General features: G+C 52.9%; 5 protein-coding genes across 5 annotated transcripts; 3 read left to right on the top strand and 2 right to left on the bottom strand.

Moving 5' to 3' along the window:
• The first annotated feature begins 4,005 nt into the window (after positions 1-4,005).
• TrAFT101_001840 (uncharacterized protein) lies at positions 4,006-9,358 on the top strand. Its single transcript, XM_024905202.2, has 5 exons — positions 4,006-4,196; positions 4,512-5,770; positions 5,840-6,664; positions 6,782-7,374; positions 7,466-9,358. The coding sequence occupies exons 2-5, from the start codon at positions 5,599-5,601 to the stop codon at positions 8,429-8,431; spliced, it is 2,556 nt and encodes an 851-aa protein (XP_024762960.1). The 5' UTR covers positions 4,006-4,196; positions 4,512-5,598; the 3' UTR covers positions 8,432-9,358.
• Positions 9,359-10,627: 1,269 nt separating this feature from the next.
• Positions 10,628-14,287, top strand: TrAFT101_001841 (uncharacterized protein). The gene is made up of 5 exons (XM_024905203.2): positions 10,628-11,078; positions 11,166-11,642; positions 11,783-12,872; positions 13,034-13,204; positions 13,307-14,287. Exons 2-5 carry the CDS (start codon positions 11,281-11,283, stop codon positions 13,913-13,915), a joined length of 2,232 nt encoding a protein of 743 aa, XP_024762962.1. The 5' UTR covers positions 10,628-11,078; positions 11,166-11,280; the 3' UTR covers positions 13,916-14,287.
• Positions 14,288-15,558: 1,271 nt separating this feature from the next.
• TrAFT101_001842 (uncharacterized protein) lies at positions 15,559-15,729 on the bottom strand (the record flags this gene model as incomplete). Its single annotated transcript, XM_066126444.1, has 1 exon — positions 15,559-15,729. The coding sequence occupies one exon, from the start codon at positions 15,727-15,729 to the stop codon at positions 15,559-15,561; it is 171 nt and encodes a 56-aa protein (XP_065982547.1).
• A 344-nt stretch (positions 15,730-16,073) lies between these two features.
• TrAFT101_001843 (uncharacterized protein) lies at positions 16,074-16,449 on the bottom strand (the record flags this gene model as incomplete). The annotated part of the gene is made up of 3 exons (XM_066126445.1): positions 16,074-16,196; positions 16,250-16,290; positions 16,371-16,449. The coding sequence occupies 3 exons, from the start codon at positions 16,447-16,449 to the stop codon at positions 16,074-16,076; spliced, it is 243 nt and encodes an 80-aa protein (XP_065982548.1).
• An 887-nt stretch (positions 16,450-17,336) lies between these two features.
• TrAFT101_001844 (uncharacterized protein) lies at positions 17,337-17,510 on the top strand (the record flags this gene model as incomplete). The annotated part of the gene is made up of 1 exon (XM_066126446.1): positions 17,337-17,510. One exon carries the CDS (start codon positions 17,337-17,339, stop codon positions 17,508-17,510), a length of 174 nt encoding a protein of 57 aa, XP_065982549.1.
• Between the last annotated feature and the right edge of the window lie 255 nt (positions 17,511-17,765).

Consider the following 17,765-nt stretch of genomic DNA (forward strand, 5'->3'; position numbering starts at 1 on the left):
ACGAGAGGCTGAGGATTTAGATTTGTGCTAATGCACGGGAATAGCAATGCTGCTAGCGATGATACGAAGGAGATGATGGAATGGAGATTGGACTGCATGACACGAGACTGAGACAAGAGAAACCCTTTTCCAAGCTGCCGGGATTCAGTGTGGTACAGCAAACAAGCAGCAGCAAATACAGTGCAGTACGGAGCGCTGCACTGCAGTAACTGGAGCGGTAGCATTACTAAGGCATAGCAGCCCGGCGCGGATTGGACCAGCCAGGGATATGGGTTAATGCTTGCCCGGCCTAATTCCGCTTAGAGCAATACATCCAGTAATCGCGTTAGCTCTGGTAAGCCGGAATGGCGCGGTCGGGGCTTAAGATGAAAGCGCAAACGCTCGGACCAGCCGCGAATCCCAGATGAGGCTAAAAAAACTTCTAGAAGCCTGCTAGAAGCCCTAACGAGGATCTAGTATCATGCTAGCAAACAGAAAAGGCGAGAAGGGCGAGAGCGAAAATGGGCTAACAAGGAGAAAAGGCAAAAAAAAAAAAAAGACACTCTGAAACTAACAACTGAAAAGCGGGCCGATATTCAGTTGCACGCATCATATCCCCTCCTTTGTCTGTTCATTCTTCGGCACGCTCCGGGCTGGGCTGGGCTGATTTGGGCTGGGCTGGCGGTCCTATTGGGTACTGGATACTGGGTACTGTACTGGATACTGGGTACTGGCTACAGGTATGTGAAGTGGTACCTACTATGCAGCTGTGTTGGGTGTCACCGTGCAGTGCCGCCCAACCAAGGGCAAACACGCAAAAAGGACAGCAAGTCCGGCCAAGGCATGTGCAAATCGAACTAGCAGGGCTGTGGTCACCCGCGAATCTGCGTCCAACGTTGAGATGAGGCGAGGCTGGCGGCGGCAGCGAGATGGTGGGCGACGGCCACTTGCCGAGGATTTGAGATTCGCCCTTTTCCAGTGGCGTGTCGGCTCTTCGATCTGAGCCCGTGGAACGCGCCACTGTAGCAGACCGACTTACACACTCCTGACGTAGCTCTGTGGGATTCTAGGGCAAAAAGGAAAAAAAAGGGAGACATCAACGGCCTGCTAGCCCGGATCCCAGGGACGGGAGCTGGACAGTGCGCGGCATCAGCAACATCAGCATCAGCCTCGGCATGCAGAGCATGAGCCGGTTTTATTCTTGCAGGCAATGCCAGTACCGTGTGCTCAGCATCCCCCTTTCCAGTTCCTGCTCGTCAGCCTCTCATCCCAGCAAGCAACGTGGACAGGACCGGCAGTGCGAGAATGACGATGTTCATGGGGGATCACCATCCGATGTGCTTGCGCCTGTCAGGCACTCGTATAAAAAGTGCTGGCGTCAACTCGCTAGCAAGCTCCCCCTGTCGAGTTCGGGGTCAAGGGCGGGGGGGAACACGCGAAGCTCCTATTCTCTACATGCAGTCGTCCCTCTTATTAATATTTTTTTTTGCCCTCTTTTGGCTCTTAGAATCTCGCCTGGGCCAACAGCACAGTATATACCTGGTAGGCAGACAAACTTCGCGAGCAATACACCTAAGCGAGACCGAGTTCACCGGAGGTCCAGTGCTCGGGCTTGCGCGTTTCGTTTCGTCTCCACGATTCGGCCCAAGGTGAAAAGCTGAGGCTGGAGATGTCTACTGGAGCGCGTAGCTGACTGACTCCATAGATAGCAAACGGAGAAGTCCGTTGGCTTGGGCTTCATCGACCATCGTTCGATCGCGTTCCGATTTGCTTCTAGTGGTAGTCATTTGTGCACTATTTCGATTCCTCTGGCCGCGAGTCAAGCAGAATGACACGGTAGTGCGCCTTTTTGATGCACGTAATGTTTAATCCTCCTGTTTCCCGTTTCGTTATCTTCTCGGTGGTAAGCGTCCTCTGTTGCATTCCTGTACTGTACGCTTCTCTGCCATGATCCTCTTTTTATTTTATTTGCTTTTTGAGTCTTTTTTGTCAAACCTTGTCTCAGGCGCCACCCTGCGAGCTGAAAGAATGCAGTACCCACAGCTCTCGAAGTTTGCCCTGGTTGTTGCCATATAAGAGCAAACAGCCGTGTCCACCCCCTGGCATTCCCCAGCCGAGACGAATAGAGAGCGGGCCCTGCAAGCTGGGTCGTGGGAGCCCGGGATGAGGATTTCGAGGCGTTGCTTGGGCGCCGAGCCGGCGTCGTGTCGTCTTGTCTGTAAGCCGGAGAGGGCCAGAGCTTTGCAGCTTTGCGCTGTCCCGATATAGCTGCAATTGAGAGACATAGAGTAGAGCGCGTTTTTGCTGACACAAGTACGTGCGTGGCAGTAGCTGCGTTTCTGTCCTTTCTTCCCACATGGATATTGCCATCGCTGGGCTGGCTGAGATCTGTTTAGCACAGAGCATGAGAGCTATGGAGCGATCAAGATGTGACATGCGTACTCTCCCGCCACCAGGTAGTATGTACCTACTGATGGAGCATGTAGGATTGTAATATAGTGCAATATACCTTAGGCGCCTTATGTAGGTACGGAGTAGTCGTTTATACTCGTACTTTCTCTAACGCGTACCTCATGCTTGCATCTTGGATGATGCGGATGGGCTGCCCGGCGAACCACACGCCAGCTTCAAATGTTCCCACCAGCAATAATCTTACAATTATTGGCAGGCATCCTCCTGCAGCATCCGTGGCAGCAGCTGCAGAGGCACAGCTCGCCAGAAAAGGGAATCAATCAGTGTAGAGTATTATTCGACAAGACAGGGTATGGCAAGGGAAGCGACGGAATACGGAGAATATTACCACTTGCTGTGCAATGCATGGGGCGGCACAGTGCGAGCGCAATTTGCTGCTCCGGACTGAAATCCATGTGAGGGTGTGTTCTTTTTTTGGATTTCCAGGTTTTTTTTTTTTAATTGCTGCTAATTAATAGCCGACCTGCAAACTGCTAATCGCTGTACTTGTACTTCCAATGAAATCTCTACCAGCGATTGATGCGCTGCTACCTGCACAGCACATACACTGTAGCATACAGTACCTGCAATCAATAGAAGTACAGGCTGTGGCAGCACCCAAGAATGCTTGCTGTGGTTGGCTAGGCGTCTCGTCACCGGGTGGGCCGGCCTGCGCAGCCAACCCCTCATTGCAAGCTTTGGAAGGCTTCGTTGCAGCCTTCTTTTTCTTCGTGGAAGACTTCTGCCAGTGTTCCATAGCGTGAGTCAATCTGTGCGCGTACATTAGTGGTCCGTGGCAGGCCGTCTGGCACACGCTGCACCTGCACCTGCAGGCGCTGCACCCACCCACCACCAGGGCCTCCGCACAGGCACCGCAACCACCAGTCAGCGCTCGCGGATGCGCGCTTTGCATCGTGCTAGTGCTCATACCTGAACACGGACAGCTAGTTGCGCAGAGCTCTGTGCAGAGAGCTACCCTGGTCGGCCACCTACGTGTACAGCACGCACGCTCCTGTCACCAGCTGGCATCTCTTGCGCTGGACAAAGTAGGGATGATGATGCCGATGATGCTGGTGAATTGGCGATGAGCACGGCATGTTCCAGTGGCCCAATTGACGCCGTGGCGCGTCTGTTGGGTTCCCGCTGAGCGCTGCCCCAGCCCGCGCTGCACTGTCCCCGAGTACCTGTTCTGCTGCTGCTTATCTGCGACGCCGTATACCTGCGCTCCGCGTGCTTTGACATTGATCCAATGTCGCAGGACGGAGCAGATGGCAAAGGCACGCCGCAGGGACTTGCAGCTCCTAGCAGATGTCAAGCGGCATGTCGCACTTGGATGGGTGCCAGCGCTCCATACTAGGTACTGCTACAGGCACCAAGGCACAAGACTGTGTACCTGTTTGCAGTGTGCAGTGTGCAGCGTAGGTAGGGAATCTGCTGCAGTACCTGCTACCAGGAAGTGATGTACGGGGCACTGTACTGCACCTAATGTGACCAGAGTAAACGCAACTCCTCCCTGCCGCCTGGCACCTTATATCGAAGCTCTCCCTCCGGCTTCTGTCCCCTCCAGTCTCCCCTCCCACGGGCGTTGCCCTGATTACAGCTTCCCAGTGAACACATCGCCGGCCGGCATGGCGTCGTCGAGCAGCTGGATTTGCTGCCCTTGAACCCTTCCTGCCACCTAGATACAAGATACAAGATACAAGAGCCTACCTTGCCTGTCCTAAATTACGGCTACCCTGAACAACACAGTTTCTCCCATCTCCAGGGCAGGTTTCTTTTTTACTTTTGCTGTTATCTTTTGACTTTTTCTCAGCGCCCTCTCCGCTGCGCCTGCCCCCGCTCTGCTCGTGTGAAGAGAAGAAAAACGAGGAAAAGAAGAAACGAGAAGCCGTCAGCGCTCCCCTCCCCTGTGTCGCTACGTGCGCTTGGCGCTTCTCTTCTCTGCTCGCCTCGCCGTCTCTTCGCCCGGCTCGCTGCTCCCTCACTCTCTCGCTTGCCAAGTCTCTCTCCCTCACGTCTCGCTCGCGATAACGCCGCCGATCCTGTCGCTCCAGACGGCTGACGTCTTGCCCCTCCAGCAGCAACTCACTAGCAGCCCAAGCCTGGATCTTGCGCCCACCCGTGCCATAATCTTTCCGAGCTAGGCCCCAAGCACGGCCTTGCAGGGCGAGAAACGAACTAGAAGCGCCGCTAGACGCTCGCTGCTCCCCACTGCTGCGTCCGCTAGGCCCAGCGCTGCAGCGCCGGAACCAGCACGCACCACAGCAGCCACATCCCGCCACCGGCTGCAGCATCTGACCAGACCAGAAGCCATCCGGGGCTTCTGTGCTGTCCGGACAGGCCCAGAAAAGGACCCAGAAAAGCACCTGGAGCACCCAAAGTCCCCCTCTGGACCCGCCCACGACAAGAGCCACCCTTCTTGTGCGACTCCAGAAGTCGCCTTCGACTCTTCTCTGCTTGTTCCGCGACCTGCGGCGCTGTGACTTGCGTCTCTGGACCAACTACCGTTTTTTTTCCTTTTCTCCTCTTACCATTCGACTCTCGTCCCAAAACCTGTCCAGATACTCACCCGGCTGTGTGAGCGCTGCAGGGAGCACCCTCTCTTCTTCTTGGCCTTCTTTTTCTTCTTCCCTTTTCAACCCGCGATCCGACGTCAGAAACTCCTTCTGATGCTCCTTACTCCACGTCGCTCCCGACAGCATTGACACTCTTCGACTCGTTCCTTATTCTCTTTTTTCCAACCGTTATTGGGCGCTTCTTTTTGAAAGCAAGTGTCCCGTCTTCATCGTCGTCTCGGCCGCCCTGTCGCATCACCAATCAAATCCCACAACCACACGCTTTCCCTGTGAAATTTCTCTCCCTTTCGAATCCGCGCGCGCTCGAGGCGATCCCAGCTCCAGCGTATACTCATCTGCGCACTCTTCTTCTTCCTACCTCGAGCTCTGGCTCCGACGCTGCCCGTGCTTCCTTTTACTCTGGATTCCCGACTCGCTTCGCGCTCTATCCTTGACGCTGGCTGCCCCAATTTCGAAAATCCCGAGACACTCGCCAATCCAATTGTGTCGTCGCCTCGTGTGCCCTTTTCATATAGCCTTGCGCGCGCAGTAATCCTTGCCCGTGTGGCCAACGTGCTCCAGTCGCGAGACTGGTAGCCTCCCGTTGCCCACCATGGACAGCCTTGCTTGCCATGTCATTTACGTCAATCGCAGCGTTGGGGAGGCCCGGCTGCTGCGCGCCGTATCTGACGATCTCGCGGCCTCGCCGACTGACGGTTCCCCCGATTGGCAGCACGATCGCGTTCGAGAACTTGTCCAGCCTCTCCTTGACGCTTTTGGCGATGGTTTGTTCCTCCTCCCCCTCTGATTCGTCCCATCGCTTCCCTTGCTGACTCGTGGTGCGCAACGCACAGTTCACGTCTGTCCCACCGGCGCCGCCTGTATGGCTAAGCTGATGCAACTCCACGAAGCCGGCTCCATGATCGATATGACACCCGCCATTGTTCTCCTAGACACACCCCATGACGAATGGATACCCGAATCATATTCCCTACAAAACACCTCTTCCTCCGACCCCAACCTGGTAAACCGCGACGCCGAGATTCACACGCCTGACGAGAACTTGTACGGTTTGGCGCTCCTTCAGAGGCTCATCACCGAAGCCCACCTGCGAAGCATCTCCAAGCTTGTCGTCCCCATCCCCGTCATCAGCTACCCAGAGTCCCGCGAACAAATGACCGACGGCACAGCCGAGCTCTTGTCGACCGCTGCCGGCACTCTAGCCGCTAGCCGTAAGCTCATGAGGAGGTGCTTGGATCTAGGTGCTGTCGACGTGATTGTCGCCCCCCTGGGCCCCAAATGTATCGCAACGCTGGAGATATGCGCTTATAAGGCCCATAGGGATGCTGCTAGGGACCAGCAGGCCATGATGGAGATTACAAAGGGACGGAAGCGGTCCTGGGTCGGCATTAACGACCAGAAGCCATATGCCTATCTTCGAGAGGCAATGGTCTCTGGACTCATGAAGGGCATCTGCCGCCTCTCCTCCGAAGACGACCATATCGCTGGCGCGCACATTGCCGTTTCTTCCGAACGCCAGGCCATCATTACCGAGGCCGTAGGCCGCTGGCATTTCGATGCCCATGAGTTTTCCGACGATGAGCTACTAGTCGCAGCTTTGCAGATGTTCAGACACGCCTTGACCTCACCGGAACTTGAGAAGTGGCGGATACCAGCAGGTGAGTGTGTAGTTGGACACCCCCCGGGAGGTGCTAAGATAATAAGCAACCACCCCCTCTTTGAAAATGCCTGCATCCGTCCAGCCGCTGGAATCTCAATCTGACCAATGAATTTAGACCAACTCATTAGCTTCCTTGTCGCATGCCGGGCTGCATATAATAGCTTTGTTCCCTATCATAATTTCCGTCACGTGGTAGACGTTCTTCAGGCGACATTCAATTTTCTCGTCCATATCGGCTCGTTCCCTCCGTATCCGACCTGGTCTCAACCATCGCCCAAAGTCATCAGGTCGCCAATCGCGGCACTCGTTAGCCCCTACGAAGCATTGACTCTTCTTATCACGGCTATTGGCCACGACGTCGGTCACCCTGGAGTCAACAACGGCTTTCTAACGACATTGAATGCTCCGTTAGCACAGCTCTACAATGACCGGTCCGTTCTGGAGTCCTTTCACTGTGCTGCGTATTCGCAGATCCTTCGCAGATATTGGCCCGCGGTATTCGAAGATAGAAAGATGCGTAGCCTGATGATCAGTTCCATATTGGCGACAGACATGGGCGTTCATTTTGACTACATGAAAAAGTTGGGGACTCTCAAGGAGAAGTTCGAGGTTGACAGTAACATTGACAACTGGAACGGTCGCCAACTTGAAGATGCCAAAGTTCTCGCGTGTGCGCTACTTATCAAGTGCGCGGACATTAGCAACGTGGTAAGTAATATGGACAAATGGTGGAGAACAGCTCAAAAAAAAAAAAAAATACATACAACCCTATTATCGGACATTACTAACTTGGTCACAGGCACGTCGTCATTCGACCGCACTGAAATGGATGCACATGCTCTCAGAGGAGTTTTCCCGGCAAGCTTCGATGGAAGACGAGCTTGAAATCAAGTCATCTCTGATGGCAGCACCAAAGAAGGACATTCTTTCCCTCTCCAACGCCCAGCTTGGATTCATGAATATGTTTGCTATACCGCTATTCCAGGGTGTGGCTGAGATAATGCCAGGCATGGAATACACCGTAGGCGAGCTCCATACTAACAAAAAGTTCTTCGAAGAGAAAGTGCAAGAGGAACAGGCCAAAGAATCGCAAATGAGGACGAGGACAAGAAGCTCCACTGTTGAAAATGACAACGAAATGAAGAATATCGAGATTTCGCCCGCACCGAGCCCTTCAACAGCCAAATCCGGCCATGATCCTCACACCCCCGTCGAACATCAGGATGTCAATGGCGTGACTTTTGGCGCCCCTTCATCATTTGACGCTGTCCGAGATTTGACAGAAGCCGACCCATTTTCCTGCCACCGGCCCGACGATCCAATGGAAGGCAGATTGGTGTCTCCAAAACACCGGACAAGCGATACACCGGAGGGTAGCTTATCCACCGGTTACCATGCCGATTGGACTTCGCAGGCTGCGAGCACGGCTACCGGCAAAATGACTCTGTCGCCGAGCACGCAGGGCACCAGCATAGTCAGCAACGAGGTCGGAGATCGAAACCTGGGCGTTCCTGCGTATAACATGTCGCCGCTTAGCCTTAAGGGATCTCCGACATCACCACGCCGGGACCGGGACCGAGACCAAGATCGGGATCGAGACGCCTCTCAAGCGGATGAAGATTCGCCCTTTGGAGGCAGTATCGGTAGGGCTGAAGGCAAGGCACTTAAGAAGAGACCAAGCAGGTTTAGGATGAAGGACTTTCCCTTCTTTAAGAGGAGCAAAGGATCGAGCCCCCCCTTTCCCACCGCGGACACGTCAGGATGAGGAGATGCAAGCTACAGTATAATTCTATTGTAACAAGCTGCCAGCAGCCCTCGAGAGCCACTCTTTAAAAAAGAAAAACAAAGAAAAACAGCAAAAGTCTTTGCGGCAAAGAAGCAATGTGTACCACTACTACGCGAAATGAAAACCCCGCGGCATGGCTATGATTATGGCCCTATGATTTTACGAATGCGATTTGTGCGACTAACAGCCCTTCTTTATGCTGGGTTACGGCCTTTCTCACGGATCGCGGGAAAATCAATTCATTTGGTTCACGGCGTTGGATCCTTCAATTTGGCCATATCTTGCCAGTTCTATGTTGCGTGCTATGACGCTTTCTGAACGGATTTACCGGAAAATAAAGAGGGCTTTCGAAAAGCAAAAAGAAAATGAGAGAAACAAGAAAAAAAAAAAAACCAACCTCATTCAGGTTCAGACCTGGATAGAACACACATATACACATATACCTGTATACCTAACACATTTTATATATACTTGGACTGGAAGGGGAATGGCGATAAGTATATACCCTTGGGATTGGGTGTCGCGGCTTTGACTTTTTTTCCTTGTGTTACACTACTACATTACTCTCATTTACTTTCCTTTTCTTCATTTCCTTTCTTCTCTTTTTTTCTCTTCTCTTCTCTTTAGGGCTTAGGGTTTATTATGGTGTATTAAGACATGTATGAACTGGAAGGAGAGGATGAGACAATTGGAGAGGGCGTTAAAACGGCTAGGATGCATAGGATACTAGAGAAAGGCTGCAAGGTTCGAGAGGGTAAATGGGCGAGCTCATGGTAACCAGGAAGGCAAAAGACACTGTTTTGTGTTTTTGGAGGCCCCAAAGTGCAACAGGCAGCTCTTGTTTTTGGTGCATAGCCTTTGAGTTGAATACAGGTTACCCCGACGAAAACAAAATAAAGCGGGCATTTCAAGCTGAATTCTTTTACTCTTCCGACGTGCTAGAAGGGTGGTTATTGGTTCTCTTTTGAGTGAAAAGGACGAGGATGTGACTTCCGACTTGTATGCCCTTTGTCTTGTATGGGTGATTCAATATGCCTTGTATGCCGATTCACTTTTAGTCATGGAGACAAGTTTTGCTATTCTTTCTCTTATCATCTTGCATTGTGGCTGCCAAGCAAGTCGCCATTGTTGTTTTTCCTTTCCTTTCCTTTCCCTCCCCCCTTTTCTTTCCCTTTTCCCCTCGGAATAGAGTTTAGTTTTATACCTTAGCAGCTGCTTAGCCTATCACATTTATGCATGCTTTGTTCTTGGCGTGAAGACGGGGACTGAAGTGGAGCAGAAGCGGTATCTCGGGATAACTGTTTGGCATAGCAACGCCCTTTTCTCTGTGTCCAGCCTGTCTGAAAATAGCGGGGGAGGAACAAGAGGGATCTCCGGGTCCGGGGTAAAGCTACTGGCGAATGAAATGTATAAAGAGCGTTTTTATCACATGTGCATTTTGTTTTTTTCTCCTCAAAAAGGGGGAGGGGGCATGGAAAAGAGAGGGGCGGCCGAGGCATCTCTGCTGATGGGCTGTGTACTGTTCTGTGTAAATGTATGTGTGTAAAGCTCGATGGGGGAAGGCTTTTTACAGCTAACAGCCTAGTTGCCTGTCTAGTAGGCACTTGGGCGCCTCTAGAAGGGGTATTTGACTATTAGTTAATAGGCCTAGTAGTAGTTTATCAATGATGGGATGTGATGGTATTCCGCGGGTGGTGTGTTAGTGGTGCTACTTGAACATGGGGGAGGGAGGGCATCTTCGTGGAGAATGCGGGGGGGGATCTTCGACCCTTTTGCGACAGCATCGGATGTATGCGAGTAGAGTGACACTGAGCTGTAAGGCTCATTCCATTATCCATTCTAAATTGAAAGGCGGCGTGAGAAATACATCTAAGACAGGTTCTGTTTTCCTGATAAAAAAATAAAGCGATATATGAATGAATCAGCAGGACCGTGTTCTGCTGCATGTACCACCATTGTGTGTTGTTGGCACTATTACATGCCAGCCTCATCCGATTTTAACTCGGATCGCCTCCCCGCACCGGCAAAAAACGCCCCATATCCGAAATAGACAGCAGCTGAAAAAAAAAAATCGTGGAGAAACACACAGACAGCCGTTTGCTGTTTGTTAGGGGAAACCAGTACTTCGTTCCTCCTACTACTATTTAATAGCCGCCAATTTCCTTCTGTTCCCCGCCCACCGCATCGGCAATGACGCGTGCGGTTTCGGTCCAAGCTCTTTCTCTCTAGCTGTGTGCTTCTTTTTAAATCGAACTTTAAAAAAAAAATCCTCCATCTTTTCTCAATCAACTTTTTTGAAAAAGTGCCCACACGCCAAACAATCTCACTCACCCCTTTTGTGATTATTAAACTAAAACCTTCGATCTCGATAAGGCTGTTATGCAGTGGAGCCTTTAGCTCTTTCTACATGCGCGTGTAAGAGAGAGAGAGAGCACGCTTTCTTGTTGAAAATACAAAAGACCCCGAATTGCTCTCGATTGATGCGCCGTATTACCACGCCAGAGGAAAAGGTCAAAAGAAAGAAAATCCATAAAAATCCGTGCCCGTTTTTTTAAACACCTTCATTGGTGTAACGCGAGTGTGCAAGTCAAACTCCGACGGCGTCTTGTTTGCCATCGTCTTACACGTACGACTCTCAAGGTCTATCATGGATCGCTTCATCTTTAAATCGAAATCTGCTTTAAAAAAAGAGTAAAGGCTGACATTATGACAGATAAAATCATCTTCGGCTCATTATCTAATACATCATCCATCTCGCTCATAGCACAGAACTCTTCTATTTCTGCATTGAAAATACTTCTAATCGCTCACCACAACAACAATCGACCATGGCAGAACCACTTATCAAGGCACCTGTGCCAGTCACACTCCCTCCACCGCCACCCACCGACTTCATGACCGCCGATCAATGGGACACTCTTTGGGCTATCCTCGATGGCGTATTGCCGTCGTACGCACCTGCATCCGCCGTCACGGACAAGGACAGGCAAATTGCCATCCCTGACGACGAATTCAATGGCCTTATAGACAAGGTTCGCGGCTCACTGGACGGTGCTCCAAGCAGAGAGGAGATTACAGAGTTTCTCGCTTTCCGGCCGTCTGAGCATCCCCCATTCCGCGAGGACTGCATACGGAACTTGGGCATATCGCCGGCGAGGGCTAAGCTTGCGGGAGTCCTTGGAACACTGGGGTGAGTATCAATCCCTCCTCATTCTATACAGGAACTACATGGAGAGAAGAGAGAGTAAAGGGAAGAAAGGGGCATTATACATATATGGCCTGAACATGAGCAAGGAGAGAGGGAAGCTGACTCTTCTTGTGAAATAAAAGGACACACGCCGGGAGCCTGCTTTTAACAGGCTACTGGAGTCCCATCACCCAACAGCCCGCGAGCACCCGCGAGGCCATCATCAAGTCATGGACCACCTCTCGTTTCGCAACGTTCCGAGGGCTCGCAAAGTCCATGGTCACCCTGGCCGGAAAAGCAAACAGCACCACCAACCCTTTCTTCCAGAAACTCTCGGGATACCCCGACGTCCCCAAAGACTGGAAGCCCGCGGAGGGGTACGACTACGTGTTCCTTCAAGTGCCTCCTGCTGCTGCCGGCAAGGAGGGCGACGCACACGAAATCACCACCGACGTGGTCATTGTCGGTTCTGGCCCCGGGGGCGGCGTCTGCGCGAAGAATCTCGCCGAGGCAGGACACGAGGTCCTCGTCGTCGACAAGGGATACCACTTCCATCCTACTTACCTCCCCATGCCACAGGACGCCGGCCTCCAGTATCTGTTCGACCATAGCGGCGCCTATATGAGCGAGGACTCGAGCATCTCCATGACCGCGGGCAGTTGCTGGGGCGGCGGCGGCACGATCAACTGGAGCGTGTGCTTCAAGCTCCAGGACTACGTACGCAAGGAATGGGCCGATGAGGGCCTCCCACTCTTCACGTCGCCCGAATTTGACGAGTGCATGGACCGTGTGTGGAACTTCATTGGCGCCGGGTCCGAAGCCATCCGCCACAACTTCGGCAACAACACGCTGCTAGATGGATGTAAGAAGCTGGGCTGGCATGCAGGCGCCGCTGATCAGAATACTGCCAACAAGGAGCATTACTGCGGCCATTGCAATTTGGGCTGTGGGATGGGAGAGAAAAGAGGGCCGGCACAGGCCTGGCTGCCTGCTGCCGCCGAAGCTGGTGCCGACTTCATGGAGGGCTTCACTGTCGAAAAAGTGCTCTTTGATGATGATGGAGTGACGGCAATAGGAATCGAAGGTTCGTGGCTTAGTCGAGACAAAGAAGGCGGCCTTCACAAGGACGCCGGAGAGCGTACGCAAAGGAAGGTTATCATCAAGGCGAAGAAAGTCATCGTGTCCGCTGGGACCTTGTGGAGTCCTGTCATCCTGATGAAGAGTGGTGTTCAGGTAAGTCGGTGCCTACTTGGCCGTTCAATATGGCTGATTCTTTCTTACGTTTTATTTCTCTATTTCTTCTCCAAAACCTCCCTGCCTTTCAAAAAAAGGTTTTGAAAAAAAAAGGGGGGGTAACATCTTTGCTAACATGAATACATCCCCTATTCTTTTAGAATCCGCAACTTGGACGTAATCTTCATCTCCATCCCGTCAACTGTCTGATGGCAGTGAGTCGACAAGAGATTCGACCTTGGGAAGGTGGCATCATCACAAGCTGGAGCGGTGAATTTGAAAACCTCGATGGCAAAGGGCACGGAGTCAAGTTGGAGCCGTTATGCATGGTGGTAAGTACTATCGGATAGCAGCTCAGCAGAAATCTTTCTGCCGTGGTACTCGTTCTATGATTGGATTCCGCTAACTGCAAGGGGGTTGGCCATATCGTCTAGCCATACATGGCGTTTGCACTACAAAGTTGGAGCAGCGGCCTTGATACCAAGCTCATCACCATGAAGTTCCGGCACGTAAACAATTTCATCTCACTAGCCCGTGATCGAGACAGTGGCCGGGTATTTGTCGACCCCGAGACGGGCGAGCCGCGAATTGAGTACTCACCATCTGATTTCGACCGCGAGAACAATATAGAGGGAATCATTGGCCTCGCCAAGATTGCATACGTCGGTGGTGCGACAGAGATTCGAGCGCACATTTACGGCCTGCCGCCATTTACACCCAATGCCTCCGAGCAAGCAAAACACGTCCAAGGCAAAGATCCCGAGTTCACAGACGCTGCTTTTGGCAAATGGTTACAGCACTTACGCACTCTGGGCAACAAGCCGCCCCTGTCTGCCTTCGGGTCGGCGCACCAGATGGGAACGTGCCGAATGAGCGCCAACAAAGAATCAGGCGTGGTTGATGAGAAGGGAAGCGTCTGGGGGAAGAAGAACCTGTATGTTGCAGACTCTAGCGTGTTCCCAAGCGCGAGTGGTGTCAACCCCATGGTCACGGTCATGTCCATTGCCGACTGGATTTCACGGGGTGTCTCTAAAGAGCTGTAGGGGCAAGATAAGGAGCTCACGCCTTGGCTTGTGACATTCATTGGATGGATTTGGAGAATCTCTGTGTCTTTTCAAGTAGTAAGAACGAAGGTAATTGGATGGAAACGTCTTCCTGTTTCACATTTTGACCTATAGGCATCGAGGTTCAAGCGCTCTCGGCAGACCGGGAACGCATAGGGAAAGGATTCGGGGTGCCGGATTTGATAGCCTGCCTTGCTAAACGAAGAATAGAAAGCCACTCGTACATTTGAGCCAGATCTAGAGTGTGGGTATTGTCTCATTGCATTTACGGAGGCCAGATCGACTTGCTAAGGACCGACTTGTTGAGACCAGACCGACGACCCTGTTGCTTCAACCCAATACACCAGGCACGCCCCAGACGGGCCGGCCCTGGTGGCGCTTGGGCACAAATGAGTCGAGAAGAAGGCCTTATTGCTACCATTGCAGGGTATTGGCCTGCTACTAGGGCATCATCCGGCGTATCAATCCAATCTGTAGGCGTAGCTACGGTAGCAGACCTATTGCAAACGCCCGTCCACATGACTCCTCGGTCACGAGAGCATCGAGCGTCTATCTTCCTTCTTTCTTAACCCTAGGCATATGTAACGTAGAGTTTTACTCTTTCGCCCGGGCCATCGCTTAGGCCTCGTGATTGCTGGGCGGTATGGCGGCCGAAAGAACGGTAACAGCCATGCCAGAGTGGGATGATGAGAATCTGCTCCGACTAACGGCGACGACGTCATAGGATGCCAAGAGTAGAAAAATAAATGAACATGGGTTATCAAAAAATTTAGACGCCGGTTAGAAGGGGCTTAACTGTCACCCTGGCTCGTCAGGTATCGACGCAAGGGGCATTTGGCGAGGCCTGGAAGCTTTTCCTCGTCCCTTTCTCGATACCGAGGCGCTTGCTACAGATCAAAGCATCATCAATTGTAGCTCTATTCCAACCGAGTCACCATTGGCGCGAAATGCAGTGGGACGGTACTTCTGGGCCCGTTTGTGGCGCGTGGATGAGGCTTGGTTGCCTCCCGTGCGGGAATCGTAATTAGGTAATCCGCAGGGCAGCTGGCAGATCTGTGTGGGGTCAGCCACATTTTGCAAGGCAGACACAGCCACGCCCCGAGGTGCGCGACGAGTCTGCCGCGCCACGTTATCGAACAACGGGCATGCCGGGTGGCAGGACATCGACGTCCGGCTAGCAAAAATCATGGGCCGGAGATGCATGAAGACGTCAAGGCCTCAAGGGGCCCATGGATGAGGTTGTGCAGTAGCCCATGACGGTATACCTACTACTGTATGCAGCTCTTTCAGCTGTCCATGGGTTGTTGCATGATTGCCATCCACAGCGGTGTCGGGTCGTTTTCGAGATGCTCGGCAAATGTCTCCGTCCTGTCGCTGCTCGGTTGGGTGGCCGCAAGCACGCACACGATGATACTAGCACAACAGGTGCGTGGTAGAGCTGTAGGATGGGCTTGCAGCACGGGGTACGCGCCCTATGTTGCAGAACGGCTAATGCAGAAAGAATCCTTCTCTATGCGAAGTTATTGCTTCAACTCCGGAATCTTGGCCTGCAGGCCTCGTCTTAGCCACATCTTCCCAGGAGCCAATGCAGATGCTGCGTAGGACGACAAGTTTTTTCCATCTTAGGGACGGAGCATTGTAGTTGGTGGCTCTGGTAGATCGGTGAAGACCCTCGTCTGCGTGGGGTCCGCAAGAGCCACTTCGGGGAAGGGCATTTTGCAGGGTAAGATTTCCCCAGCAATCTGGGACTCGGCTATTCGAGCCAGGACGCCCTGCATACGGCGCGAGTTCATTGTTGTCCATACAGCAGAGCATCAGAAGTTTGTTGGGACGCACGCTCTGATCGCACCGTAGCCAACCTGCACCTACACTCTCAAGCACTGGGGTCAGGCCCATGCATCTGTAGGGAGCCTGCATTTGCCACTGGCGATGCCCCGTCCAGAGGCAGCCTGTGACGTTGAGAGCGAGATAGACGACAAAGCCGGGGAGAAAACATGTTGGCCAAAGCAAGGCTCATGGCTTGTTTTGGGGATGACCACGCTGGCGATAGCTAGCACGGCCATTTAGATGACCAGCTGCGGTGGCAGTCATCAGCCTCGCTACCTAGCTGCTTTGCTGTCCCGCGTATGTTGTACCCTTACAGGTAGTGATACCACCCAGCGTTGCTGTTGTCCATGTGCAAAGGGTCCACTGAAGACTCCAAGTAGGTTGTAATGGTGGTGAATGCCTGTTGTCTCGATGCGTTGAGCACAGCGCGCTCCTGTCATCCGATGAGTACATGTACGTTGCCTTGTTTTTTGGAGGGGCGCCCACCGCATACTCCTCCAAAGTTGTGACTCTGTAGCCTCGCCTCACTTAGATAATCGTAGTCTACTGGCTGGCGAGGCCGCGGTGGATAGAGGTGAGCATCGTCACCTGCGGCCACATAACTAACCGCCTGCAGCGCTGTCGCGGCCCTGCAGCCGGCCCTCTGATGAAACTGCTTGTAGCGACGCGTGCCTAACGGCCGACATTGGCTGCCTCAAATGACGTGTTCCATGGCTATCACACAGCGGCGAGAAGAAGACGAGAAATTCGTTAATCGCCCTGTCCATTCTTCGTTGTCATGTTCGTTGTTTCCTCTAGGGTGAGCGTGGCCACGAAACAGGGCTGTAGGAAGAGTACAAGGGTACTTCGCACCGCCCAAGACAAAGCCGGAGCATTTTAGTTGGCGACAAGCACCCACATGGAATTATAGGCTATTTTTGGTAACGCCTGCTACTGGCCACTAGTGGCAGGTACGAGTACGGAGCAGCTGCAGCTACGACTGATGCTGCCTCTGCAGTGTTACGGCATAATGATCGTTCTTGCCTGGCCTGGCAAGGTTTTGCCCTCTCCCTCCCGTATCTTGGCCTTATACGAGCACACCCAGATGGAGGTCGAAGGAGGTGCTGAAGCAATTCGCACTTGCTCATTGTGTGCCCGTTTTATAGGTACAGAGTAGGCCTTTTTATGGGCCGATGGCTGCCGATTTGGCTCCGTCAGCCCAATCGGCCAAGGGCTCATGTACCGGTACATGCCCCTTCCCAAGAGCTCGTGTGTGGCTGGTGGCTTGCCCGGCAACTTTCGTATTCCAGCCACGCCTGTCCATCTGTGTCTGGTCAGATTCGTTTCGTTGCACAGGTTCACACACGATGAGCCCGAACATGGCCCGTGAGACGGTGGCGGGCGCGCGAGAAGTGGTAAGCTTGGCCGGCCGTCTACGAAACAATCCCGATGGCAAAAGGTGAGGGAGTCCATCAGAGCATCTCAATGGCGCTCATTGGCAGTGTTGTCTTGCGGGCGGACCTCAGGACCTCAAGGGGCCACCTCCATCGACCCCCGCGTCGCACAACGGCCGGATGAGATGGTCCCATTCTCGATGGTCGAGCCAGTGGCCAGTGGACAGAATCAGGCGCTGCAGGGTCCCAAGGTGCTAGAGCAGGAGCCGACGCCTCTTGTTTCTGGTGGACGGATATCCGGGAAAAAGACCCTTTCGCAGCGAATACAGATGGCAGATCAGGGAATGCTCAAGTGCCGCGAGTGCGTCGCATGAGCCGTTGCCGTGGGAGAGAAGCTTTGTCACTTATCAATCTCCGCCGCCCAGGACTTGAGAGAGACGAAACACGAAAAAAGAGGGCTCGCTAGCCAGCTTGACCTACACAAACCTTTGGTCTCCTAGCCCATTTTCGCTTTTGAGACTGCGCTCGCACAGTTTCTGAGAAAATCTGGCCATCGGCCGTGATTGGCCAGATGCAATCGCTCAAGGAGCCAATCAGCATCGACCCCATCGGCCGCTTTTGGCTTCTCC

Source organism: Trichoderma asperellum, chromosome 1 (assembly GCF_020647865.1).
Source record: "Trichoderma asperellum chromosome 1, complete sequence".
NCBI classification, from domain to species: Eukaryota; Fungi; Ascomycota; class Sordariomycetes; order Hypocreales; family Hypocreaceae; genus Trichoderma; species Trichoderma asperellum.

Bases quoted from the DNA above. Each gene is read 5' to 3' on its own strand.
- TrAFT101_001840 (XM_024905202.2), top strand. From the start codon at position 5,599: ATGGACAGCCTTGCTTGCCATGTCATTTACGTCAATCGCAGCGTTGGG. The intron at 5,771-5,839 runs GTTTGTTCCTCC...CGCAACGCACAG, and splicing joins CCTTGACGCTTTTGGCGATG to TTCACGTCTGTCCCACCGGC. The intron at 7,375-7,465 runs GTAAGTAATATG...ACTTGGTCACAG, and splicing joins GCGCGGACATTAGCAACGTG to GCACGTCGTCATTCGACCGC.
- TrAFT101_001841 (XM_024905203.2), top strand. From the start codon at position 11,281: ATGGCAGAACCACTTATCAAGGCACCTGTGCCAGTCACACTCCCTCCA. The intron at 12,873-13,033 runs GTAAGTCGGTGC...CTATTCTTTTAG, and splicing joins TGATGAAGAGTGGTGTTCAG to AATCCGCAACTTGGACGTAA. The intron at 13,205-13,306 runs GTAAGTACTATC...CATATCGTCTAG, and splicing joins TGGAGCCGTTATGCATGGTG to CCATACATGGCGTTTGCACT.